Source organism: Battus philenor, unplaced genomic scaffold (genome assembly GCF_028537555.1).
Source record: "Battus philenor isolate CCGP_79_NKW_IND1 unplaced genomic scaffold, ilBatPhil1.0.hap1 SCAF_13, whole genome shotgun sequence".
Taxonomy (NCBI): domain Eukaryota; kingdom Metazoa; phylum Arthropoda; class Insecta; order Lepidoptera; family Papilionidae; genus Battus; species Battus philenor.
The window spans coordinates 9,413,384-9,440,618 of NW_027181675.1; the positions used below are offsets into that span (position 1 = coordinate 9,413,384).

General features: G+C 34.9%; 2 protein-coding genes across 3 annotated transcripts; one reads left to right on the forward strand and one right to left on the reverse strand.

Annotated features, from left to right (window-relative positions):
* Positions 1-4,001: 4,001 nt before the first annotated feature.
* On the forward strand, positions 4,002-6,996 carry LOC137933624 (ADP-ribose pyrophosphatase, mitochondrial). Its single transcript, XM_068777652.1, has 4 exons — positions 4,002-4,412; positions 4,621-4,855; positions 6,085-6,233; positions 6,612-6,996. Exons 1-4 carry the CDS (start codon positions 4,241-4,243, stop codon positions 6,890-6,892), a joined length of 837 nt encoding a protein of 278 aa, XP_068633753.1. The 5' UTR covers positions 4,002-4,240; the 3' UTR covers positions 6,893-6,996.
* Positions 6,997-7,002: 6 nt separating this feature from the next.
* ebo (ellipsoid body open) lies at positions 7,003-27,228 on the reverse strand. 2 transcript variants are annotated; one of them, XM_068777650.1, is made up of 21 exons: positions 27,174-27,228; positions 26,031-26,240; positions 25,289-25,486; positions 24,823-24,994; positions 23,842-23,971; positions 23,389-23,527; positions 22,459-22,628; positions 21,476-21,599; positions 20,188-20,270; positions 19,929-20,037; positions 19,764-19,856; positions 18,428-18,590; positions 17,301-17,439; positions 16,245-16,371; positions 15,032-15,172; positions 14,016-14,261; positions 12,467-12,648; positions 11,207-11,383; positions 10,190-10,382; positions 8,525-8,755; positions 7,003-8,343 (listed from the first exon to the last, which is right to left on the reverse strand). In XM_068777650.1, the coding sequence occupies exons 2-21, from the start codon at positions 26,199-26,201 to the stop codon at positions 8,245-8,247; spliced, it is 3,087 nt and encodes a 1,028-aa protein (XP_068633751.1). In that variant the 5' UTR covers positions 26,202-26,240; positions 27,174-27,228; the 3' UTR covers positions 7,003-8,244. The 2 variants fall into 2 exon arrangements, with proteins under 2 accessions (XP_068633751.1, XP_068633750.1); XM_068777649.1 differs by lacking the exon at positions 27,174-27,228 and adding an exon at positions 26,355-26,469.
* Positions 27,229-27,235: the final 7 nt, after the last annotated feature.

Below are 27,235 nucleotides of genomic sequence, written 5' to 3' on the forward strand. Positions count from 1 at the left end.
CAATTAGCATTAAATTACTTTCTGTATTTTTATATTTTCATTTTATTATTTCCTATTATCGGAGACAAAGTATAAAGCATTCATGTTTTACAACTGCCATATTAAGGTTAAACCAAGGAAGGTTCCATATACTTACATGGATGGACCTGATAATGTGCACAATCGCGTAGCTGTGTCCCTTGATATAAACATTATAGATCACCGTGAAAAACCTACTTTTCCTGCTGGTTGCCATTAGGAAATTATGCAAGCTACCTCGTTAGCACTTTTAATTATGCCTTACGACGGACCGACGACTGACGGTAACATATTTACTGTAATGTGAACATCGCGACTTGACCTGAAAAAAAAAATCTCTCGTAAGAAGTAGAGATGATGGCTTGTAACATAGTGGGCGTTTTTACGTCATATACGCCCCAGAGAAATCTGACATATGGAAAAATCAAAATGGCGGCCGCGCTAGGAGTGCCGACTTATTTCTATTTCCCGTTTCTTCGGTACCGGTCTCGTTTTCATTCAATTAAATCCTCGATATGGGGTTAGCAAATGTGTCCCCTACATGTGTATAACGTTATTATACACAGGGAGAGATATATAATCATTCTTATAACAGACGAAGATATCCTGGGGTTTGAAGTGGTCGGGATGTTGTATCTGACGGTGCTGAAGCCTACTATATTGTATGCAGCATGGTGCATAGTGTCTGTCGGTAGAAAGCTGCTGCTCTGTAGGCAGTTAAGCGCGGCCTAACAAAGCTTCGGACAGAAAATCGCGAAGACTCACAGGACTGCGTCGCAGCTCTCTGATTCCGCTGGACATATTTGAAATAAAACGTGGCTATTCCAGAGAGGCGGTAAGGGTTCGTCAACAAGTCTGCGCAATGTTACGCCATACTCAGCGACTTCACGATCCGCCCTCTAAAATGTCGTAAGATCTGACACTCCATCCCTGACATTAAGAGTAAAAGAACATATTATGAGAGCAATCGAGAAAGAGAAGAATGTTAAATTATATTGGGTGAAAGCGCAGGGCGGGGATAGAGGGCAAAAAGGGTGAACCAGTTGGCCAAGGACGTGGCCTTGGAGAGCAAAAGCTAAGGCACGCTTTACCAGTGGAATAAGAGGCATGCGGAAGAAATGACGGCAACTCGAATATTCTTACCAGACCGGGTCGATCTCCAGCGAACTCCGCCACATAGAGCTTAATACGGTTCTAGTCCAAATGTTCACGTGGCACCGGGGATTCTCTGAGTACCTTCACAGGTTTAAGCTAAAGGAGAGCCTCTCGTACATCTGTGAACCAGGAGTAGACCAAACCGTGATGCATATGAAACTTGCTGTCTTGTATTTGCACGGCAACGGACAAATGTGAAGTTAGGCTAAAAAGAAATACTGAATCTGATAGCATTGCATCATTGGTAAGGGAAGACTGATGTCGCCAAAAGCCTCTTGAATACTTGCGCAAGGCCGCTGAAAATGTAATAAGAAGTAACAAAAAATAAAATGAATACAAAGTTATAAATAGAATTAGTCTTAATTAAATCTAAAAAAATAAATCAAATATAGATACAGAAATATGAATAATAAACTGAAAAAATCGTACAAATGCGCCAACTCAAAATTTAGTCATAGAGTGGATTAAAGAAAAAAATGTACCTGTAATATTTTGGGAAACGTGGAGAGGAATATTGAAATATTAGATAATGTAAAGTACGATGGACGAATGAAAGAGAGATCATATGAATAATAAAATAGAAATATAAAAATAAAACATGTCACTTGCATATTTCCGACAAAAGCGCTACGTTAGCTCATTATGCACATGTAGTATACAAACAGAAAGCAGTTACGTTCAAAAAAGAACAAATTTCTGGACTCCTACTCACTTATTTCACCAGAGCAACGTGAATTTTGCTGGGGCTTGATTTTTTTATAGGAATCCATTACAAGGAAACGCCTTTGCCACACCGAATGGCCCGCTCACACTGGCGTCGATGTTGTTAGGAATGTCTGAGGCGACTTGCTGTTGGCGTTCACAGTCTTATCAATGACTACTTTGGGGTCAAAAATAACTAAAATATGTTAGCTTATTAAATTTACTATTTAATAAAGAAAGTAGTTCTCACAACAAAATTTGGTGTGAATGAATTAAAATTCCTTTGTAAGCTTAATTTAATTGACAAGTTAGCTTAATCTTTAAAATAAGGCAAGTCACGTAGGTATAGATGTAAAAAAGCCGATTTAAAACGTTTAAAACTAAAAGTGGCGGTTTAAAACCCCAAATAAATCTTTTTAAACGGTTTAAAACTCGCCTACTAAAATATAAGAACAGTGTTTTTACACATCATTATCGACAATACTTGGTCTTGTGTTAGTTACCTATGCAGTTTATACCTATGTAGGTAAATATATTACATATAAAGTACTATAATTATAAAGAAACAATATTACATACAATAGATTAAAATATGTACCTAAAACATAAAGAAATTGTGGATAGGAGTTTTGACCTTTATTTCCAAGTAGTTAAGGTCTACTCAAAGGTCCACTCCTCAATTTCTGTTCAAAGAGTTTGCCGACAGAGAGCCACCGCCGACTGCTATGCACACACACAGTCTGTCAAGAAAGTCATGAAAAGAAATAAAGTGGTGCCATATTTAATTTTAGGACAGAAATGTCAGTCAGTTTTACAAAGATAGTGGCGCCTCATAAATTTTCATGACTTTCTTGACAATGAAGATCATCATGTTGTCGAGTGGACTGTGTAAGATTAGTCAGTTTTTTTATTACTTTCTAGAAAAAGTCGGGTACCTAATAATCTAATTTTATAACAGCTTATTACATTTTAGTTATTTAGTATCTCAATCCAAATTTGTACATTTTTTTACAATACTGGCAACACTGAAATGTCCGCACGCAACACGCTATGTATGTGTGTGTGTGGTGTGGAGTAGGCGAGCTGGCAACGTTGCATCTTGACGTCTCTCCGCGTGAGAAGTGCAAGTTTGGTTTTAAACCGAATGAAACTGATTGATAAATCTTTTCAAAATAACCAATATAGTTAACTAGGTAATAGTTTTTCAACTTAGCTAGGTAATGTCTACGCTTGGAATAGATTATGTGTTTATATTTAAGAAAAACATAGTCATCAACACTAAACGTTTAAAATCGAAAAAAATGTTTTTTTTCGGTTTTAAACGGTTTTTTTCGTTTTAAACCGATTGGTTTAATTCGTTTTAAACCGGCCTTATATCTATAGTAGGCCCGTCGTCCTACGGCCGGATCACTGATCCGGAAGGGTCCTCCACACTCACCCCTGCCACAACCACCATCATCTCAACACGGTCTTTAATCTATCTCTCGATATACATCATCTCATAATACAAATCAATCTACCAATGGTTTGTGCAACTTACCCGGGCGAAGGGTAAGTACTAACCAACCGTCGTCGTGCAAGAATCTTACCACGTGAGACCTGTGACCGTTTTACCAATCAGTCACAGGCCGTAGGTGACCTCAGAGCTGCTGGGTGGCGGTGCCACTCTAGTCACCGTCTCGCTCCTCGATCTCTTTCTGTGTCGGTGCTTCGTGTGGATGTAAAGCGTAGCGCGGCGTATTTAAAAAATCGATGTTTTAGATTTATTTATTAGATTAAAGGCTATTTACAAATTAATCGGTTTTTACATTAGACCCATGTAATAAACTTTCAAAAAACCTAATAATATTGCATAAATTGCAATATTTTTACTGAAAGAAGAACTTAAATTATATTATCTTACTTTCCATTAAAAACTAACTTCAAAAAAATTTGGTTAATATTGACATAAAAATTATCCACTGAACAAGGTAAAAAATAAGATATTGATAATTAAAACGTAGTGATATTTATAAAAAATAATTAAAATTAGTAAAGTATATATTAATATGTTTAGAATTTCAACTTGAATAATGAAACGCTATGTTGTTTTGCGTGAAGTATGTGGTCTGCAACATTCATGTTTGACAAACCATGAGCGGTAATTATTAGTAAAAGTAATAGCATCACACAACACATTAATGTTGGTAATCCGATAAGTGAATTGTTTAAGTATGTACCCAATTTAAACACTATAAAGCAATGAAATCGTAATGCGTCGCTGATATCGTCTCTATTATTTTTTAAAAAATTGTATTTAAATGTACACCTTTATTTTATTCTGTTCCATTTTTTTTCTGTAACTGAAGTGGAACCAGAATTGATTATGATTTGTCGACATGTAAAAGCGCGCTGCGGAATTTATCCTCGATCAACAATCCAGAGATTTCCGGTACCCGATGAAAAAGTTAGTTGGGCTGTTGAATACAAGGAATATAATCCAGTTAATTATACATCAACTTCAGTTCACGGCAAACCTTGGGCTGATCCAGATATAGGTATATAATGTATATGTCTATAATAACTAATTGTTTTGATTCTATTCTTGTAATAAATTTATTCAATTTCAGCATCCATTATAACTAGAAGAATCATTGAGTTAACATAAAAAGTGTATTGTTATACAATATAATTTTTTTTAAACTATTATTAATTAACATTTTTCAATTGTTTTAAAAAGCAATTCAATTGTTTTCTTTCTTTTAGTTGACCATAATTTCAATCCAAAGTGGAATAGTTTAGATGGAAATGTAAATAGAAAAAGTCATTTAGGCTCATATGCAATTGTAAATGATTTACCTATAAACCCAATTGGAAGAACAGGCATTTGTGGCCGAGGAGTGTTAGGACGTTGGGGTCCTAATCATGCAGCAGATCCAATTGTTACACGATGGAAACTACATATAAATGGTACTAAAGAAACTGACAGAATAAATAATAGGCAAGCTCATTTTCAGTTCTGTAATTAAATTGACACATAGTTTTTGTAAAACAAATCATTTACTTACTAAAACCACATTGTATTTGCAAGTACCTTTTTACTTACATGTTATCATTAAATGTTTTAAAATTTGATAGAATTCATATTGATATTTTACTATTAATCCATTTGCAATTAAATAATTTCCGTCTACCTGCATTCAGTGACTTCCCTCAACCTTGACCATGTTGTTAGTCAACTTAGTGGTGATCATTAGGCAAGGCCTATGCTTTGCAGTTGGGGTCTCACATTGGTTAACATGATGATGATGAGTTTTCTCCTATAAATATTTAAACTACTAGTTTTTTTGTAGTGAATAACTACAAATTATAGTATTTCAGATTTGTTTAATGGGATTAGACAGGATTGATCTTGTTGAGATTTTTCTGACAATAAACATTTTGTACAGCATGATTAAGATTTTGTTTTGTGTAAGTATGATCGAATGATCATTAAAATAATATATGTTCACCACCATGTAGCAGTTGTTACTGAAGATAATTATTAAAATTGTGCCAAAAGTCTAAAATAAAATGTAACCTAACCATTTTAATAGTGTTTAGAAACAGCTATGAGATTTATAAAACTAAATGGTTAAGTTAATTTTATTACTATATTATTGTTACAAAATTCATATAATTGTTGAATGAATATGTGAACAAGATTGTTTTAATAGTTATACCTGCAAATTTTTACAACAAATATTCCTACATTTTTTAGCAAAAGTATTAATAAACTTATAAAAAATGGAATACCCTTGACTGTATTCAATTCAAATCATCATCATTGTATCAGTTGATAGATGCACACTGCGATGTATAAGCTTCCCCAAAAGGTTGCCACAATAAAAGGACTTGCAATACCTGTATCCAGTGACTTCCTGTTTGATTATATTGTAAATCTGTATATGGGCTACCCACGCCGCCTCTACCGGCTCGTGGTCAACACTCGAGCACCTTCCAGCCTTAACGGCCATTGTTTATATGAGCAATGTGCCCCGCCTATTGCCACTTTGAACTACATTGGCAATCTTATTTCTGATTCAATCTTATAGCACAGCTCTCTGTTGCTCTCTGGGTAACAAACTGGGTTCTGTTTTGTATTCAAAGGCAGTCATATATTAGACTTTTCTTTCAAAATATTGGATAAACAAATATTGTAGCTTGTCTATTTTAAATAAACTTTTTCAGACCCATCCTTCAATTCATAGCAATAAAGCGAAGTGACACTGGAGAGTGGGCATTGCCAGGCGGAATGGTTGAGCCTGGTGAAAATGTTGCTATTACAGCTGTCAGAGAATTTCAAGAAGAAGCTTTGAATTCCTTATCTGCTTCTGAAGGTTTATATTTTAACTTGACACATAAGAATATTCTTTTTATTGTTATTAAAGTTCTTTATCCAAAAAGTTATGTGCTAACTGATTTAAGTAGATAGTTAATGATATTTTCTAAAAAGATAATGATACACAAATTTTTCTATTACTAAATTCTTCCTATTGACACATTGTCATAGCGAATTGACTAAAGACATAAAAAGATGTTTTTGCAGCCTTGGTTTCTACTACTTAACAGAAACAAAGTTAAGCTTACTTAATGTAGGTGTAAATGCTTATTAAAAAGTATATATATTAAGTCGTTATGAGTGGCTCTTTTGCACTATTGTTATTCAGGAAAATGTTTGTTACAAATTTTTAATCCATTGTTACTGACATTTTCAGAAGAAAAATTACAATGGAAACAAAAGTTTGAAGAGTTCTTCAGTAGAGGTGTTAAAGTATACAGTGGTTATGTAGATGATCCAAGAAATACTGATAATTCTTGGATGGAAACTGTTGCATACAATTTTCATGATGAAGATGGTACAAAAGTGGGTGCACTGAAACTGAATGCAGGAGATGATGCAGTCGGTGTTCAATGGGTTGATATCACACCTGATATAAAACTATATGCAAGTCACAAAGACATTGTATCAGAAGTATATAAAAGATTGATTAAATAAATATTTGTTAATGCATAAAATAATGTGTAATGTAATTTAGATTATTTTGAAGTAATTCAAACGAAATAATAAAAGCTTAATCAACATATTTTTTTTATTTAACAGTTTAGGTGCTGGTTAAACAACCATACATACAACATACATACTATTAATCATAATGTATGACTAACTAAAAAATTAACTAAGCCCAATTCTTAATAAAATATTGATGTCATAACCCGTTGTACCATGTGAGTGACAGTTATGAATATTATAAGAATTTAATTGAGATCCAATGAAGTGTTGGTCCCTTATCAGTTTTTTCTGACATATGACAGTTTTTTAACAATTTTTGTTTATATTAGATGAACACAAAACACAAATAGGTTGATTTTCCAGTTTTAATTAAATTCTATATTAATATCCTCCCGCCAAATAATTTAAATAATTACAGACCAGTTTTATTAAGAAAAATATAGGGATGTACCCTAATTAAAAATGACTAGTTCTTATATTGATCCAAAATTTTGAATTGGCTTTGAATTTATCAAATGGATTACAAGTATTTCAAATCAATACCTTAACTATTTTATTTTATATAATATTTATTATTCCACTCAAGATAAATTGTTTTACCTACAACTATACTATTTACTGTGCCAGGCGTACAAACAACATACCACATATTATTCTTATGGTACCTGATGGGTAGTACTATCCCATTGTGGGCTTTTGAGCTTTTCATGAGGCCATTCTAAGACAAAACCAACAAAGTACTTTAAAAAAAAAACATTTTTATCTAGATAGTATATTGCAGGAGGGAGTGTTGGAATTATTTTTTATAAAGTGGTGGCTTCATAAAAAGTTGGGCACTAATGACATATAAACAATAAAAAAATACATGTTTAATGAATGTCTAATAATCTACTAATAAAAATAAGTTTCATAATAGTCTTAAATTCGACTCCAACATTCGACACGTCACGAACATTCTTGAAGCACTAGCATGTGTGTAGTTACAGGGAATGTTATTAATGTTGGTACAGTTATTTTAATTCTTTTTATTTGAAAAGTTCAATCTGGGTTCGCATTCTTTTGTTCTTACATAATAATACATATGAATGTTTTAAAATCAATTTATCAATTAAATTTTCTTATTTTTCAAATAAAACTTACATATTTCAGGACATTTGTGATTCAAAATAGGTGAAACATTTACATAGATATTTGATATTGAATGTCAAAACATTTATGTAAATTTAATTGCACTTTGATTTAAAGATATTTAACAAATGATATATATTTTTACATTGATATACAAGAAAATTAACCCAAAATTCTCCAATGTTACAGTACAAATTGTTTCACCAAAATTAAACAATCATATCTGTGGAGGCCAGTGATTGGTATGTCCGATAACAATTCACATCATTCATTAAACGTTGTATATTCTGTGTAAATGATGGCAGGTCCTGTAACAGAAGAATAATATACAGGTCTTTAAAAAAAATCATCACCAAATTTCTTGTCAAGCTCGAAACTCGAATAAGAAAGTTGAGAAAGAGAGGATTATATCCTTGCATAGCCCCCATTGCTATCTGGCGAGTAATAATAATTAATAATTTAAAAAGCTTATATATGTGTAATACATACAGTGTCAGGTGGAAATTGTTGTAAATGTGGGGCATGGTGCGGTTCGAAGCCAGGTAGGGCATTCAGGAAGCTGGGTAGGAAGGCCAGTCGGAAGGCAGGGAAGTCTACGCAGGCCATCGCGTGCGCCGCTACCAGCGCCTCATCTCGCAGCAACGCGCGCGCACCACCGCCCGCCAGCCCCGACAGCAGCACCGACAGGAACTCGCACAGGAACTCCGACCGGAATATTGTCTGCCACAAATACATAATACATAAGACAACTTGAAAGCAAAAATGTCATGAAGCATCCTGATGCACATCATTCAGTTCTGGTGCTTTTTTTGCTGCAAGAGCCTCTCAGTGAATAAGGAATTGAGTACAAGCTATATGACCATAATGAGCTGCTTGAAAAAATGATTTAATACCAACATTTTTGCCAGTCATCACTGTTGCAATATCTATGCATATTCAACAGCAATTTTTCCATTCTAAACCTTCGGCTTTTCTAAATTTGTCAACTTTATAATTTATGTCTTTTCTTGCAGCATGGTTTTTCATTATACGACAAAATAAAAAGTCTTCTTCTACGCTTTCTTTATTAATGTACCTGACATACTAACAACTGAGCCTATTTAGTTAAATCAGTTGTTTCATCCAACTGAATTGAAAATTTTGGGTTGTCTCTAATATCATAAATTCATTGGAAGCTGACAGGAATGTCACACAGGAATTTTGGAATATCATCGCTACATTTTTTTCCATGTAGTATTTCTACCATTTTAATAGCAGTAGGTAATACAAGATCTCCAATGGTGAATCACTTTTTATTAAAGTATGAGACGTCATATGACGCTAGTAAATATTTTTTATTAACGGTTATAGAATTTTTTAACTTTATTTAAAGATTTATAGTCTCTAAAAAAATTATTTTGGTTTATTACGGCATACAAAACATCCTTTGATTCAAGATATATTTTTAATTTTGATAGTTTCATATTCTCCAAAGCCAATAATTCAGTGTATATTATTATAAATTATTACATAAAGCCAAATTGAAGAAAAAACTCATGGTATTTCCCTTTTTGGACATTAGATGCCTGTTATACAATACATTATCCTGGCCGAGAAGAGTTTATAGCATTATCATCTGCGTCACTACCACTCTTATTTCAGTTCAACCATGGCCAAACATTATTTTAATCCTAAAATATAAAAATAACGTATTGCATAAAAAAATATTTATTAATTACCAAATAAACAAAAAAAACTAAAACCTCGTTACGGCGGAATACTGACATTTGACTATATTAAAAGAGCGTTAATACTATTAATGTACAGTTCACATTGCAGTTGTGCTATTGAATCATGTCTAATGTCTATGCTAATGTCTCGCCGCACGTGTACGCGCGAGTACATTCCTCCCTTAACTTGTGTGATGTTATAAAATCTTGTATTTAAAAATTTGTCATTAAAAACTCGCGATCGTAGAATTTTGCCACGCTACCCATTGTTAAAGAAGCCCTGCTCTAGGGGTATTTGATAATTCGAAAACGTTGCAGCGCAAATTTCCATAGTTGCATCATATTTTTATCGAATTTTGGGAATACGGTAAAATGGAATTAGCAAAATTTTGCTCAAGTATTTTATGAATAGTCCTTAATTCACGTTATACATTTGAGTGTTTACCTTATGATAGAGCTTCCATTTAGAGTTGAGGAGTTCGAGAGCGGTCAGCGCAGTACGCAGCAGCTCGATGTCGTCAGTCAGCAACGCGCGGCCGAGGGCCGACAGCGCCCCTCGCAGCTCGTCGCTCCGCCGCGCGCCCTCCGTGCCCTCGCATTTGTGAGGAAAGAAGTACCGCCAGCGGTGCAGCAGCACGCTGCCACAAAGTTACGCATGAACACTGCTTATTCGACCAAACACATGCGAGCTGTACAGCTCAGCACATTAATTGACCATTAATGGAAGAACAGCGCTTCTTCCGTTCGGAATAAGTAAGGAATATTAATTAATTCCTCCTTTTTTAATGAGTAGTTATTTGTCTGCTTTAATTGGTTAAATAATTATAAATGAACACGCATCTCATTTATACCATTATTACTTTCATCAGTCATAGGAAGTCGTCAGCTCGCAAAGCTCTAAGCCATGAAGAGCACTATGTCCGAGAGATCGAATCAACAATATGGAGATGTGTAGACGAACGAAAGTAAACGACATAGCCTAGCTAACAAGTAAGATGAAGTTTACAGTCTATACAGTATGCAGACCAGATAGCCTCTGGTGTTTCAAGGTTCTGTGATATCATCCTTCCTTCCAAAGTAGACGGAAGATTTTACTGAAGTCATCGGAATACACTAGGTGCAAGCCGCCTTCAACAAACTCTATTAAATAGCTCTGGAGGAGAACTTTGTCCAACAGTGGACGCGTTTCGGTTGAAATATTATGATTCATTTCGCTGGGTAGATACTGTTAAAGTCGTCACTTCTTTTCGATTCTCTTGGAAATTTCTGTAAAATCTATATCCAGCAAAAGACGTCTTACTGCAATAATAATAATTCCTCTCTTTGTGTAGAGGTCTTTGAGAGAGGCTTGTGCCCTACAGTGGATGTCTATTGGTTAATGTGATGGTCATGCGATTCGACTACAATGTGCTTGTAAAAAGTTTTCTTATAATTTGATAGTGAAATAAGTGCCCGACTGTACCTGGCGAGGAGACGGTAGGCTGCGCGGGCAAGCGCAGGGGCATTCGGGCCGGCGCGCGGCAACACGTGCTCGTGCAGTAGCGCCAGCACAGCGCGAACGCGCACGCCACCGCCGCCAGCCTCCACGCCCAGGCGCACACACTCCACCAACCTCTCCAAGCTCGCCTCGCTGTCGCCTCTGCCGACATAATACACTCCTTATATAACATATGTACTGTTAAACTTATATAATTATTTAATTTTATATATATTTATATATACTTAAACATCGAAATTGTTACTTTGGTCGGCACTAGTAGTAGATTGCCTCAGATTATCGTTTAACACTGGTTGTCAAATATATAAGGGCCCCGCTTTGTGTTGTGACAGAAGTGATAACTGAGCGATGACTCTAACCGATCCTCTCCCAACTCCGATATCGATTCAGCTAAAATTTCTCCGAAAACCGAGTAGATAACAATTAATCAATACAATACCTCAGGCGACGCATCTGTCGTTGATTTTATTAAATTTATTAGCTCGCAGATTTCAGATGCGCGAGCCCTGAGTCTAAAGAAGTTGTAAAAGCCAGAACTGCTAACAGCGTCCAGCACCAATCGAAAATAGCCCACTGTCAAAACTAACTTAAATAAGTGGTCAGAAGCGACAACAGTAAATATCACCTAGTCAAGAAAATTTGTCAGGCTTCACATTGGATATAGGTTGAGTTTTTTATGTTTCATTGTGTTGCTTTGGGTTAATTATTTTCCTATTGTATAATATAGCCAGGAGTAACTTTACTAATTATGGAAAGGGAATTTTACAACGAGAACGAATCGGAAATTAGGAGATCTGTAGACGAAAGAAAGTAAATAAACATCATAGCTTTGAGGCTTTGCAAGTTAAATGACAAATAACAGGCGAAAATGCGCGCAGAACCAACAGCCACGGAGGCTTTGCTGATTCAGGTTGTTGGAAGTGGCTGGATGCAGGCCGCTTCTAACCATTCCTATTGGCCCATATCCGTGGACGTCCTATGGTTAAAATGTTAGCCGAAAGACACCCCGCTACAAATTAAGCGCTAAATGCATCCAGCGACTTCCCGCGACCTTGATTTGATGATTGTATAATAATATAGAATCCATTCATAAATGATTTGGCTTTCATTAATCACTACCGAAACCTCAAATATATTAATTGTTCGCGAGAAGTTTATGTGAACTGACAATACATTTTAGGGAAAGCCTATATTTATTAATTTAAATATGAAATTTAATTTTACTTTTGTGCGACCTCCAGGAAAACATCTATCGCTGTGTAGGCGAAGTTTCCTAGCTGTTGCAAAAGAGCCGTGAACAGTGCAAGGAAAAAGTCTGTGATCTCGGGCTCCGCGGTGGCGTACGTTGCATCGCACAGCATGCGAAGAGCTGTTTCTGCAGCTCCTTGGATTCCCTCTGCTAGTATCTGCGAAGATTTAGTTCCTAGTCTATTAATAACATAATGTCTCTTTAAAACAAGCATGAAATAATTTCAAGTTAAAAAAGCATATATATAGGTGTCAAAGCTTTACAACGGTAAAATTACAGCTCATTTGTGACAAAAAGCTTTAAAGTTTTTGCACCTATTTCCAATCAACTTAAATAAAGTGATCACTCTGAAACATGTTGCATTGATTTATTTTTTCTATCCGAATGCGACAGGCAAGTAACCTCCGTCAGTACAAAGTCTGCAGTAATACACAGTAAACAATAATTAATTTGTATGTGGTAATCCGAATGTTGAAAACATTTTTTACGCATTGTTATTTATCATTTTTTTAACTATTGATTTTTGGATATGGTGCACCATAGATTAATTTTTCGCAAATGAGATACACATTCCCCCTATAAAGCGCCTATAACTAATCGTTCTGTATACAATTATTATTATTTTTTTACTTTCACAAACTATCAGCGATGTGAAATGACTTTATCTTGATATAAATTAAAAAAGTATTTTTTTCTCTTTATAAATAATCATAATGTTATGCATAGTTTATTTATAATACCGTTGCGTATTCTTATTGTCTCCCCATTTTAGATTAAAATAATTGAAAGAAGAAGTCAACTTCTTGTTAGGGTTCAATTTTGTCGAGTGGTTAATAATTGTTTTTTGGCAATTTATGGAGTGTGTAATCTGGTACTTTATTTTTAAGCAAGAATACAGAACCAACTTACTTATATACACTACTCCTACACTTACATCTAACTTTTATACATTACTTTGGGATAAAACAGTTTTCCAATGTAATAAAAAAACTTTTCATTAATTTATGTGTCTCATACGAAACCATACATAATTTTATTAATTATAATTTTATCAGAGTTTACACAAACTTATCTAGAGGAATAAAGTACAATTGTGAAAATACCACGTTCTTCAAAGCCAACAATTGTAGTAGACTGTACTGACTGAATATCTGACCTATCTAATGATAAATGTGCACCATAATTATGAAGTAGCAATAAATGGTCACAAAATTGATGTTTATTTTTCAATGTCAATTTGTCAAAATATTAACTTATTTTTGTACGTATAGATTGAGTTTTGAGTGTAAACAAATTAAATACTTTCATTTTATAAATACTTGTACATTATGGTTTTTATTATTATTTATTTGGCACGTTTTATTGAGGAAAAAATATAGGTTTTTCATATTACACGATATTCTAAAATTGGAACGTATCCCTAAATTCACAACATGTTACATGTATTTAATAAGTTTTTTTCACGCTTTTCTAAAAAAAAGGTATCCCCTGTATAAAAAACAGTGGGGTATATATTTAACATACTTTCTTAGGCTGCGTGGGAGCGGCTGCAAACGCGTGCAGAAGGTCGGTAAGTGGGGGTAGAGCGGCAGCCGGTCCGGTATGCAGCAGGGCTCCGGCCCACGCGGAGAGCAGCGCACGCGCGGCTTCACCGCCTGCGCCCGATGACCCTGTGGGAACGCCCATTCCCGTCGCAGCGCCTCCTACACCCGCAGACGGCCCTCGCGACAACGCCAGCGACAGCAAGGCCTCGCGTACAACTCCTGCTGTCTACCAAACCAATTGAAATTTACTCTTTCTACCCAAATTACACTTAACCTAAACACAAATGTATACGAAAACATTACAGCAAATCTTAAAACTAGTAGTGCTTAGGAAGCGTTTAAAAAGCGTATGCACGTATTACCACACGTATAAAGTTATTCGCCTGACGCATTCCAGTGGAAAAAATAGATTAATTCCAGAGTGATCACTTTATAAAAGTTGATTGGAAATAGCTGTAAAAACAGACGTGCGATTTACTCATAATAATTCGTCCACAAGAAATATTCACAACATTCTCCAAAGCGCGCCAGACGAACAATTCTCTCTCCTTTTGCACTGCCATAAATATCCCTTGTCATTGGTCGCCGCCATCTTGATCGTAATATCGACACTGCTGAGATACTATATTTCTTTTAATGAACCTCAGATAGCTCAGAGAGTAGTCAATTAAAAATGTAATCATAGTTATTTATCGTGCTACCGAAACTTATGCACCGTGCCTTAGGAAAGCACGGCGAAGTGGTGACCGGGAATAAACGCGCTGAACGGAGATTGCGAATTTCGGAAAGGACTCCCCCTTTTTCGCGCTCCTAGGTAAGGCGCGGTACAGTGGTTTCGGTAACACTATAGTCTACAAAGCAAACGTCGGTGTTTACGAATCAGTTATTTTTATAGCGCTTTAAAACATTTTCTATTTAACATCGACTTTGACACGACGTATAATTTTGTCATTTACTCTTATTTCTTATTCACTTTGTACTTATTTAATAAAATACCTTAGGCTCCAAGTAATCCAGAGAACGTTGCGCGTGGTTGTACAGATCGCCCACCAGCATTATGGGGTCCGTTGAGAACTTTACGTTTTTGGAAAGACTTAACAAGAGATGTGCCGCGGCGTGACATAGTAGTGGGGGCTCCTAAAAATATAAAAATAAGCTGTTTTCATAAAGAATATATTGATGTTTAAACAAAAGTGCTGATAATCAATATAACCTAAAGTAAGTTCTTTTGTCAAATGCTGTTTGTCAGCTCAAAAATTGTCTCAATAAAACTTATGTAGAGCATTGAGGGCGGTTGGTTCATAACTTTAGTAAGGTTTTTTTTCAGTCTGGACATCTGCTACCTTATTAGCATTTGCTTATACCACGGGCTTGAGTGTAGAGCGCTGAAGGCGCTACGGCTAAACCTAGTTTAAGTGCTTAGATGGAAGGATTAACCCTTAGAAACCTTTGCTCGGGCTGTTATATCACAATATTACCGGATTAAGACTCGCCGAGCTGTCTAGATCGTTTAGACAATCGCTTCATGTATTGAACTGGTTCAAAGTGAAAGTGTTTCGGTTTACATTGTAACTCATTTTGGGGTTTAACATTGCGACTCGAGCGCACGAGAGGGTCGAATCTGAACTTGATCGGTTGCTATAATTTACTAACAAGACTAGCGCTAAGAAAGCGTTAGCGCTAGGATAAGTGGAGGAAAAATTCCAGTAAGGCTTCTATTTAGGATGATAGGGGGGTTGTCTACACGCTGTTAATCATTCTTCCTGGAAAGGAAGGCTCGTTTTTGATAGTCGAGAGCATGTCTCGGCCTTGGAACAACGCGACTCATCTTCATGCGTTGCGTTAGTAAAATAAGCTTGAGAAAGCATAAAATATTCTATGCCATATGGAAGCTGTTAATCAGACCTGTGACTCGAGTTATATAGGTTCAAGAGTGTACTTTGGTACAGTTTGCAATTATTCAAGTAGTTTATATATGTATAGAAAAAAAATCATAGGCCTATTGCAAAGCTAAGGCCTCTCCAAAAGATCGACAATGACCACAAGTGACCCAACAACATAGTCAAGGTCGCGGGAAGTCAGTGGATGCGTGCAGCGCAAGATCGGTCATTGCAACGATTCTTTTTCTTTTAACGCTAATGGATACACTGATGTTATTCGATCCTATTAAAGAGTATATCTGTTAGTGAATAAATAAGAACAAACTTACAGCCATTTCATGTGGTATTAAGAAGGGGACTGCAGAATTAAAAAGGCCTTCCATTGTCTGTATGGGCACGCTGCATTCGCTTGCGTAACAACACCATGCGCCCATACATGCGAACATTTCCGCATGACTAGAAGTATGAAACAAGAAATATTTAAATTATTATATTATCGATAAAGACTTCCTTATTGAAAAGTATGGTGAATTAAATGTTAACTTTAAGAAAAACAATGACGGTAGGATTAAAAATACAAGCTAGATTGGTATACCGTTTTATAGGTTATACTAGTTTTTATTTTTAAATAAAATTAAAATGTAGCCATTTTATGGGCTAACAAAGTTCCCAGAGTTTTTTCCACTTTCAAAATTTAACTGGTTACAGTTTCACCCTGCATCTACATATTAATCATATCCTTTATGAAACTCTAGAGTTTTTGGAAAAACTAAAAATTAGATCTAACTATGTTAATTAGTATTGTGGTTCAGTTCCAACCACGAAATGATTGTTAAATAGAATAGTAGCTGAGTTTCTTAAAATATTACCTGCCTACATTGATAGGTGAAGTCGCACCGACATTTTAATTCTTCACTATTGAAAGCAGATAAATTTTCAGAGTCCACGAAAATTTATCTGCTACGAATTGTACACCCAATGCTTTTTTACGCCAATGTATAACGTACTAGCTAGATCACTTTGGGAACTAAAGGGCTAACAGATGATGAGTAACGGCTGTTAAGTTTGTTCAGAAAGGAAACCATTTACCTCGCTGCGATCAGATTGCCAGTACCTACCCTTACCTACCTTTCCGGGTATGTTGCTTAATTTAAAATGCTACGCATCAAAGTATGTTTTGTATCTATTGTAAAATTTTGTCAATTTGATTAATTCAGTCTTGTGTTTTCTCTCTGTTGACTTCATCTCGATGATGTTGAATTAATAAACTAAACCCAGATGCTTAACTTTAGCTATTTATAAGCAAACTTCTCTTTTTCGTCTCCTTTCTTCGCTTTTTTTTTATTGAAACGAGGGGTTACAAAAGTAAATTTGCGTATACGTACACTTGTACAAAAGCGTGTGCGTGTACGTGGGTATTCGCATGCGCACGATGCGGCCGAGTTAGGGCTGCGCCCGCCAACGCTGCGGCTGCGCGCTCCATCAACGCAGCCCCCGCCGCCGAGCCTCGCCCTCCCTCCGCCTCTGCACAATGACGATTAATGACTGACTGACAAGAAGGCACGGTTTGCGAGTAATTCTCATATGTGTTCGATCGGTCTATGACTAATGTATATTGCCAGTGATGACTTACGGGTAAAAAAATAATTTATGACAAATAACACCACAATGACACACACAATTTCAGGTACAAAACAATTACAAAAATATAAAACTAATGACAAAAACCTACATTAAAACAGAATAAAATGAAATAAATAATTAGAATCAATGAAAACGGTAATGAAACGAGCCGTGGAGAAGACTCGGGATTTCTCTACAGAGCAATAAGGAATGGTGACATCCTTAGACAACCGAAAGTGACTGACGGCCTACCGGATTGGCATAGAGCGCAGAACAGATAGCCACGTTAGTTATAAAGTTTTGGAGTGCACCACGGACCGGTAAGCGAAGCGTATGACGTCTATCCACAAAAATGACGGACAGATGATTTTTTATGATGACCTTCTGATTTATATGATTACTAAGGAAGGGACTAATATATATCTACTTCCGCTATGTAGCAGTAGTCGTGCAATGAAGTGCACCGCTCGCCAGCCCGCTGATAAATGCGCGTGCGGTAAACAATGCGGTCGTATGATGACACTGGATGCAGGTCGCTTCGAGAAGGCTCTATTGGAAATTTATGCAGAAGGTTTAGTTCCCAGTGGACGTCCAATGGATGGGGGTCCAAAATTAATGTGATGGTCTTGTTAACGGCCTACAATCGTAACTCTTTCTACCTTATATTGACCAACGAGAAGATCAAAGGAATTAGGAAAGGCCGGGTCGAGTTACCAGAATTTTGAGAGATATGCCTTCTTAAACATTTATGTAATGGTTTATAAATTCGGAGAATTTTTTAAAAAAAATTATGAAAAACATGGACACGTCATGAATTTTCTGGGTCGTGGGCTGCTTTCAACTGACTCAGTGGATCCTACGGCTGAAATGATGATGTGATCAGACTAACCGGCTAAAAGTGCGGGTGCTAGACGTCCCAATAAGCGAGTGAGAGTGGCGAGGTCTAGCAAGGCAGCGAGTAACCGCTCGGGCTCCCCTCCGGTAGCGCCACCTGCCGAAGACCGACTCGCGGCGCGAGCGTACACTCCCGCTAAGCACTGCCAGCGTTCCAGCTAAAATATAATCATGCATAACATGGTGGATAATAATAAAGAAATTTTTAATTAAAAAGTAATGTATATATTTAAAGATATTATAAATCTACAGACAAAAAATGTTTTATTTAAGAGCAATAACTGTTGAGTTTCTGAACGGCTCAACTTAGAAGATAAACAATCTAAGTAGGTAGTAGCTTACTGCCTATAATATTAAAATAATTGACGATTCAAAAGTGCGTATAAATGCCTCCTTGAATATGGATATTTTGTTTTTTTTTTTTACAATACTCTTTCGTATTAAACCATCTCGCAATTCTGTGGGTAGTTTGATTTTCAGTCGCTGTAAAGGAAGGAGGCAGTCGCCGTATGTATTATTAGAACGGGACATCTCTAATTTTTAAGCAATAGCTCGCGTGTACATACGGTATATTAAATCTTTATTTTTAGTTCCGATTTTGGGAAAGTGTTTTACGAGCAAAGTTTATATGAACGTTAATGTGAAGAGGTTTGCAAGAAATGAAATAGAGGACTTCTACTTCAAAATTATTTTTCTTTATTCACATCTATAGCGCTCCCAAAATCTCCGTACCGCGCTCTAGGTATGCGCGCGGTGAGACAGGGGGAGTATTAACAGTTTCGTCCGTTAGTCTGAAGTCGACTCCTTGCGGCACTTTTCTGAGACACGGTACAGCAGTGTCGATAGCATTAAAATTTAATAATTGGCCATAAAGAAATATTTATAAAATTATTTTCATTCCTGAATTTTATTTAAACATAAATGATTAGTTTTGATTGTATAACAATATAATTCTTGCGGTTTATCAAGGCATCGTATAGCGGTTTTGCTATATATCCTATATAAACCAATTCATTATCAGATATATATTAGAGGGACTGGAAAGTAATGTCGCTTTCTTAAGTTAAATTCACACGACTATATTTTTAACAAGTTTTTATTTTCAATCAAAAATATGTTCACTTTCGTTATCAACAACCTTTTGCCATCTAGTATACAAATTTTTAATACCGGAAAAATCAATAGGTTTTTTTGTAAAATATGTCTACAGGACCGACATTACTTTCCGGTCCCCCTAATATTTTGACATAAGTAACTGGCCATCTCAAAACAACACGTAAGTGTATTAGCCCCTTCCAATATTAAACACAATAATTAAAATATTAACATACCACAGATGTGAAAACTTCTAATGGAGCCAGATCTGCCACCCGTGCAATACACTCAATGCAATGCTTTAGGAATGTTTGCCACTCGGTTTCGCCCTAAAAAAATATAGAATTACTACAGTACTTCCCATATTAAACACTAAAACATTATGTACTACTGTTACTTACGTCATCGTCGCATACGTCGTTATCTAAGTGCTGTAATTGTGCTTTATTGTGCTGGAATTGTATTTTATTCAGCACGCCATTTACTAGAGCTTGTAATGCTTCCCAATATCTACACAAAATATAACAAGTTACATTATTTTCTTAATGAAACTTTATTATTATTTTTCAATCTATTTAAAGCTATTAACAATATTTGTTTTGGTTTGAAAATTACAGGCATTTATTTTTGAAATTAGCTTTCAACATAAAGAATACTTACTTAGCCGTATCTTCCGGCTTTAAAATGTCCATAAATTGAATCCATATGTCTAGGCAACTTACAAAAATAGGACACGTAGGAACCTGGAAGATTAATCTTTTGTTTAATTTTTGTAATTTTGTATTTTCAGGTAACCCTCCTATGGCACGGTAGTTATGTGCCTTGAAAATGCCGTGTTGTATGAGACCCAGAGTTACTACAAAAATGGTGGTTTATGAGTGGTTCCATTTCAAAATCTTATAGAAAGATTTTTTTAAAATTCAACTTAAACAATTTAATTTTTATTAAAAATATGAACGTGTACAACAATAAAAAAACAATGTTATAATCTAACGCAACCCTAATTTAATGAATCTATTCGTCGTCACTGCTCTTTTTGCATTATTTAAAGTTTTTGTATGTTTTCCCCTCTTACAAATTTTGTTCTTAGTAGGTCGTTGAAAATTTCGCGGTATGAAGCTTAACAATTTTGCAGCACTCTTGAATTTTCGACTTCTTTCCTTGAAATGATTCAAGAAAAATGATTCGGGATTTTCCGCTAAGCGTAAGCCTTATAATGAATAACTTAGGTAAATCCAAACAGAAAACAGGCAGCTTAAACTAGAACTATTGTAGGCATTGCCTAGTTATTAAGCGGCATTTAGGTGTTCCCATCCTTACTAGGCGTATCCTCATGTCCTACGAGGGATACAGGCCACGATAAGAGAAACGATGTGTTCCAGTAATTTGGAAGTAACAGTGCAAGTGGTTCGCAATGCCAAGTAAACCACTTGATTGGATCGTAAATTAGTTTAAGGCCAAGACCGCGGGGAAAACTCTAGTAACTAAAAAGTCTTCGTTCATTAAGTACACGGACTGCTCCGCCCCATTAAGTCAGCTCCGATGAAGCTGTAAAAGCAATCGGGCTAAGAGCAACAACATCAAAATAGAATAAGTAGTCTTCATTAGAGACCATCTCAAGTGCCGGTTCATGCCTTGGGATACCTAATACCTATCAGAGGCCTATCGCCTCGTGTGTGCCTATTTAAAACTTTCACTACAAGTATGGTTAAATACCTATATACTTTTCTACAACGCTGTATCTTTAGAACAGCAAGCGTCACCGCGGCTGCAGAAGTACATACACTTTTGTAAGTACAAAAGATTTGGAGTTTTCTCATCAATTTATAGCGAATGCGTGTTATAGCGTGGCGTGTTGTACGAGGGTTCCCTCAATTTTCAAATCGTGTTATAACGAGATATTATTATATGAGAGCTACCTGTAATTATGTCAATAAAAAATTCATACCTGGAATGTATACTGGAATAAATAAGATAAAAATTCAATAGCATCAAACTCCGGTTCAGCCTCTAGTCTTTTAAAATGCAGAGATACAAAGAGTTTCAAGAACTCGGCCAGTTTATTTAAGTAACTGAAAAATGAAGCAAATATTAAACAATTTTAAAAATGAAATTTATTTTTGTAGCGATTTATAACAAATTAATTTTTTTATAGATCTTATCGTTATTATAATTTCAGCCGTAAGACTCATTAAATTTCCAACAAGATCTACCGAATCGATTTGATGTGATAACCTTTATAACATCGTCTATCCATCTCGTGGATGGACGTACTTCACTGCGCTTCCCAGTCTGTGGTTCAGAAACTTAAGGACCCTGCGACCACATTTTCTGCGCGCTGTGGCCTGTACAACTACAACTTGATAATCCACTGTGCTATATTGGTTACTTACGTTCGTCTGAGAATCTCTTCATTCCTAATTGGATCTCGTAGATAAATAACGAGTACAGCCAGAGGCCTATACTACTGTGGCTCTCCATAGGTCATTGGAACAACAGCGAGCTTGCTAATGATGCCCAGAGCGAGAAACCATATTTTAAATCCCTAATTCATCACAAACATACATTGGTTTCGGGACGAGAAGATTTTTCGTGTTTTATTACCGAGCGCTGCCTAGTAGAATTGGATCGATTGACCTCTTTCTTGAAGTTGACTTAACAGTTAATAGTTTGACTGTTTGCCCTAGGTACAATACTTTTGTTTTACTATGGATCCCCTTGTTGCCGATTCCGTCTCGTAGATAAATCCTACAAATGTCTGTCCAAGTGTCAATGCCGTAAGTCAACACTGATGACACACATTACATTACGTCTGAAAGCACTGAGGGATATTTCATAGATGTTGGTGTTGATGTTTAGATTGAAATAGACTGCTGAAGTGTTAACAACTTAGAGAAAAATATGGTTAAATATTTGATAAGTAATACATACTCGTGATGCGTGTGGTAAATGGTGTGTTGAGAGGCATGAGTGAGATGGCGCAAAAGACGCAGTGAGCAATGGTGAAGCCGCAGTGCAGTCGCCGCAGAAGACGGAGGAGCGTACCGACGGTACAATAACTCGCACACACCGCCCAAACCAGCCAGTGCCGCCTCCGTACTCTAAACAAAAAAATAGCACGTCATTACAGTCTGTTCGCTTTCAGAATACAAATAATAATTGTTCGTCACATCTCTGGCGTCGGATCAGCTACGCCCACAGTATGGTGAACAAGAGTAGGCATTCTTTACTTGAAAAGTAAAATTTTAAATTCAAATTTTAAATAACTTTATTCAAGTAAGCATTTACACGCACTTAAAGCGTCAATTATTTTTACATTATACAGTAGTATGTAGTACTTGCTCGAAATACTAATCTGCTGAGAAGAGCAAAAACTCAACAGTTATTCTTTTTAAAGCAAACTTAAAAATGCTAAATCTATAAATAAAACGGTTGATACCGAGTAAAAGAATCGACAAACCAAATTCCACACATTTCGATCTGCCACTATATTTTTTCGAAATTTAAGATGCCTAATGGACTTTAGTTACATAAAAAAATTGTTAAGGACTGTTCTCCATAGGCTTTGGAAGAGTTTAGTTTAAGTTTTATATGATATTTGATGTAACACTCATTTTTTGTATGCTGGACGCTAAGTTGATGTTCCGCAACAGTTCCTAATTGTGCTTGCAATACTTTAAAGTAGTGTCTCAACCTTGTCACCGTAAAATTGACTTCATAATTATAATCAAATTTATCAAATAAACTTGAATACATAGATCCAAAACAACGATCCATAATAGTAATTTGCTTACGTGCACTAATTGTTTTAAAATAAAATTTAACCTTATTGAAACTATAAACAAAAATTCACACTTGTACCTGTGTCTGTGTTGCTATACTGCCCCAATAAAACACAGTTGTTACCAGTGAAGGAGGCACATGTGATGATAAAGGGAGCCATGAGAAAAGGTGTTGCAGTGTTGATAAACATTTTATAACTATTTCCATATTTAAAACTCTGAAAACAAACAATCAAGCAATCATTTCATTAATCAGTAATGTTTTACCAAACTATTGAAAAAGATACACAAAAATTTTAACATTGAAAAATTGTTTTGTAAAGTGTTACCAAAGCTGCTGTACAGTGCCTTAGGTATGTGGGCATCTAGACGGGTGTTCCAGTCCGTCAATGACAATGTTCATGCTCTTTATTCATGGCATTTATTCACCAAGTACATTCTTCGATAAACCATAAAGATGCAGTTCATAGTTTACAAAAATTATTAATCGTGCAATTAAAGTAAAAAATAACAATCATAAATAAAAACTGACTTATCTGACGCACACACATCATGTGCATTTGCCAATAAATCAGGGAGAGCTGATGTTTGTGGAAACCCACTGGTAGGTGATGGAGGTGGATTTGATTGTCCTTCTTTCTGTGCATTTTTTTCCAAAATGTCTGCAAAGAAAAAAAATTACGAGAGCCCTTTTCTAAAAATTTACTTTCAAGTTTCAAAAATGATATTGATAGTGTTAAAAACAAATTATGGGAATGGCAGCCATTATTTTTTTTTTAGGAAACATTAGTCTTCTATCTCACACAAGGTATATATTATCTCTCTTCTATTTACATCCCTACATTTTTTGATACAAAGATGACTTTCTTAATAATCAAATATTATTAGGTAATTATGACTCTGAATATCAGATCCCTTATTATATATAAAATAATATTTATTCAAATAATTATTATGTATTCATACAGAAACTTGATATACAATGATTGGCGTAAAAGCTTTATAGGGGTGAATGAACAGCTCATTAGTCAATAAAAAGTTTTAAAGCTTTTACACCTATCTCTAATCACCATATTTAAAGCTATCACACTAAAAAACATTACATTAATTTTTTCTCTATTGGAAAGCCACAGACCTGTTACCACTGGTAGTATAAATCTGCATGGATAGATAGTAAAAACTAATTTAGTTTATTATATATATTATATTTTATAATGTGGATTTCTTGAAATCATTCTAGTCTAGGAATGGACATCTATAGTGCCTAATCATCATTTTTTCTCTTTTTATCTATCGGAAACTGTGTGAATGACATGTTACTAATTAATTTTTAATTCAAGCAAGTTAAGTTTTCTGTTTTGTCATTAACTTCAACTGTTATTGTACAAAATAAAAGTTTTACACAGAACCAGTATTTGTAAGGATGTTCATAAATAAAAAATAACCTAAAATCCTACTTTTTGTGATGTTAGCAATTAATTAGTATTTGGTAACAACATCAGGTATATTTTACCACTAAGAGCTGAAAGCATCTGCGGCATCCCTTTTAACATAAGTCGTTCAAGTTGCGTCCTGCGTGCTGATGGCAACAAAACACCTGTATCTCGAGCTGCCCCTAGCTCTTCACTTGCTGCCTGTGCTAAGATCAAACCCAAAATGCAGCGTTGCCCATCACTTTTAATAAGCTAAAATGGTATAACTCTATGTCAATTTTTTGCATATTACTAGAAAGATGGAAAAGGTTTAGGAACAATAAATCAATAATTGGGTATGACTTAACTGGCGCTTGGTGTAAATTAATAGCAAAATATAATAATTATTCTAGCAGTTAATTTTATAAACTATCTCAAAGATGGAATTTTTTTGTTTTTTAAATCAATTATTACAAAAAAAGTACAAATTTATTGAACTATGTACAAAAGGCTTCTTATTAGCATAAAAAAAGGCATTGTCATAACATTTAAAAAATTGTTGTTCACCTCAACAGTATTGCTAAAGAAATCTGGATATTCATGTGGCCAATCATAGCGGGCTATCGCCACCATGAGAGAAGCGAGCTTATTCCTGATGAAATATTGCATAACTTCATGCTTTGTCATTAATTCATTCCATAAGGTAAGCCTTATCTCTGCCCTCTCATTCTGTGATAAACTGATCCACAGCTTATTGATGATATTCTGAAAAACATTTGGAAGCATTTTCACAGAACAATAATGTATAGAAAATGACATTCTTTTAATGAACATGTCTCATTTAATTTTTATATTCAACCTTTACAATAAAATTAAATTCAAATATTAGTATATGTATGTACTTTATGTATAATTATTTGTAAACAAAAATATTGAAAATGATAGCTGGATTTGAGTAAATTATAGGCATTAGAGCATTTTGTTAATCATATAAGATATTAAAAAATTATATTTCCTTTTTTTTTAATTAATAACTACTATTGATGAATTTTAACATTAAATGTTCTTACCATTACCAATTTAACTAAAACCATTAAGACTGTTTTAAGAAAATAAAGTAAGTACCACAAGATTCTATGTATTTAATTTATTTACTACATATAGTTTTATAGGTACCACATCCAATGTATTTCTTGCAGCATATTATTAGTAAAAATTTACATAGTAACACTAAAAATTATACAAGTATACAATTACAAATGTCTAAGTTTTGAAAATAGTTGACGAACATTAATGCATATAAACATACCTCCAGAGTAGTCAAAATAAACATTAAAACATATTGGTTTTGAGATTTCTGAAGAAACACTAAACAATGTTTCCATGATCCTCTGCCGTTGGAAAAATTTTCAAGCATACCCTCTATTTCTCTTTTTCTAAAGTTATTTGTAGAAGATGCAAAAAATTCAGACATCAACATTTCCAATGAGGCTAATGCCTCATTAACACTAAAGTCACCCTGAAAAAAATTACACTAGATCATTTAAACATCGGAGGTAATAATTACACTCTTAAACAACAATTATAATAAATAAAATTAAAACATTCACACTTTAACATATAATTTCCGTACCATGTTTGTAAAGGTGTGTCAATAACATTAATTACATATTTGAAAAAATAACATAACACTTATTTAGTTTATCGCCAATTCCTATTTACATAAAGTCCACATAAATGCAATTGAAAAATCAAATGCAAACCGTATAACCTGACAGAATTATAACATATGAATTATGACAGATTAAGGGTTGTCTAATTATGACAATACACCTAGTGTAATTTTAAAATGTATAATTGTAACTAATAATAAGATTTTTTATTTAGTATCTTCTCCACGTTGGTATTAACTAACCTAACCCTTAAATAAACTATATTTAATAATTTGTACACTTAATATATTTTAAAATGCAATGCATTGACTTTTTATTCATTGTTTCTGTTGTAATTCCTATAGTTTGCAAAAGACTACAATTTTCGTTACAGAATTCGTAACTCCTTTAAAATTTAATCAACGATATACCATGTATGTTATAAGCTAAACATATAATCATAATTATTTCAGTCGTACGATGTCCACGTCTGGACATGGGCCTCCTACAACAATTTCCAATAAGATTGGTAGGAAGCGGCTTGCATCGAGCGTCTTCCGACGACTGTAGCAACCGTGTAACAACTTTAGAATTATGACTATACTTTGGCTAATTCGTTGTCGAATTAAACTAATGTTTTTTTTATTAAGTTGCAACCTGAGATATTATTAATTATGTTTTATCATATCTATTAAATCCTATATGGTTTCATAACATCTCGATCGTATATTTGCTATGAACATGATTAAACAAATAGAAAGATGCCATAATATTATAATACAAAAAATTATTCGCCTTACGAAACTCTTGAAACTTCAAGTTTTTTTTCTATCAAAATTATGACTCCCCCGGCACTTTTATT

Excerpts from the sequence above, each read along its gene's own strand:
- LOC137933624 (XM_068777652.1), top strand. The coding sequence starts at position 4,241 with ATGATTTGTCGACATGTAAAAGCGCGCTGCGGAATTTATCCTCGATCA. Across the intron at positions 4,413-4,620 it reads TTGGGCTGATCCAGATATAG|TTGACCATAATTTCAATCCA; the intron begins GTATATAATGTA and ends TCTTTCTTTTAG. Across the intron at positions 6,234-6,611 it reads TTCCTTATCTGCTTCTGAAG|AAGAAAAATTACAATGGAAA; the intron begins GTTTATATTTTA and ends TGACATTTTCAG.
- ebo (XM_068777649.1), bottom strand. Across the intron at positions 25,487-26,030 it reads TTATTTTGACTACTCTGGAG|AATATCATCAATAAGCTGTG; the intron begins GTATGTTTATAT and ends AATGTTTTTCAG. Across the intron at positions 19,857-19,928 it reads ACGACGTATGCGACGATGAC|GGCGAAACCGAGTGGCAAAC; the intron begins GTAAGTAACAGT and ends ATATTTTTTTAG.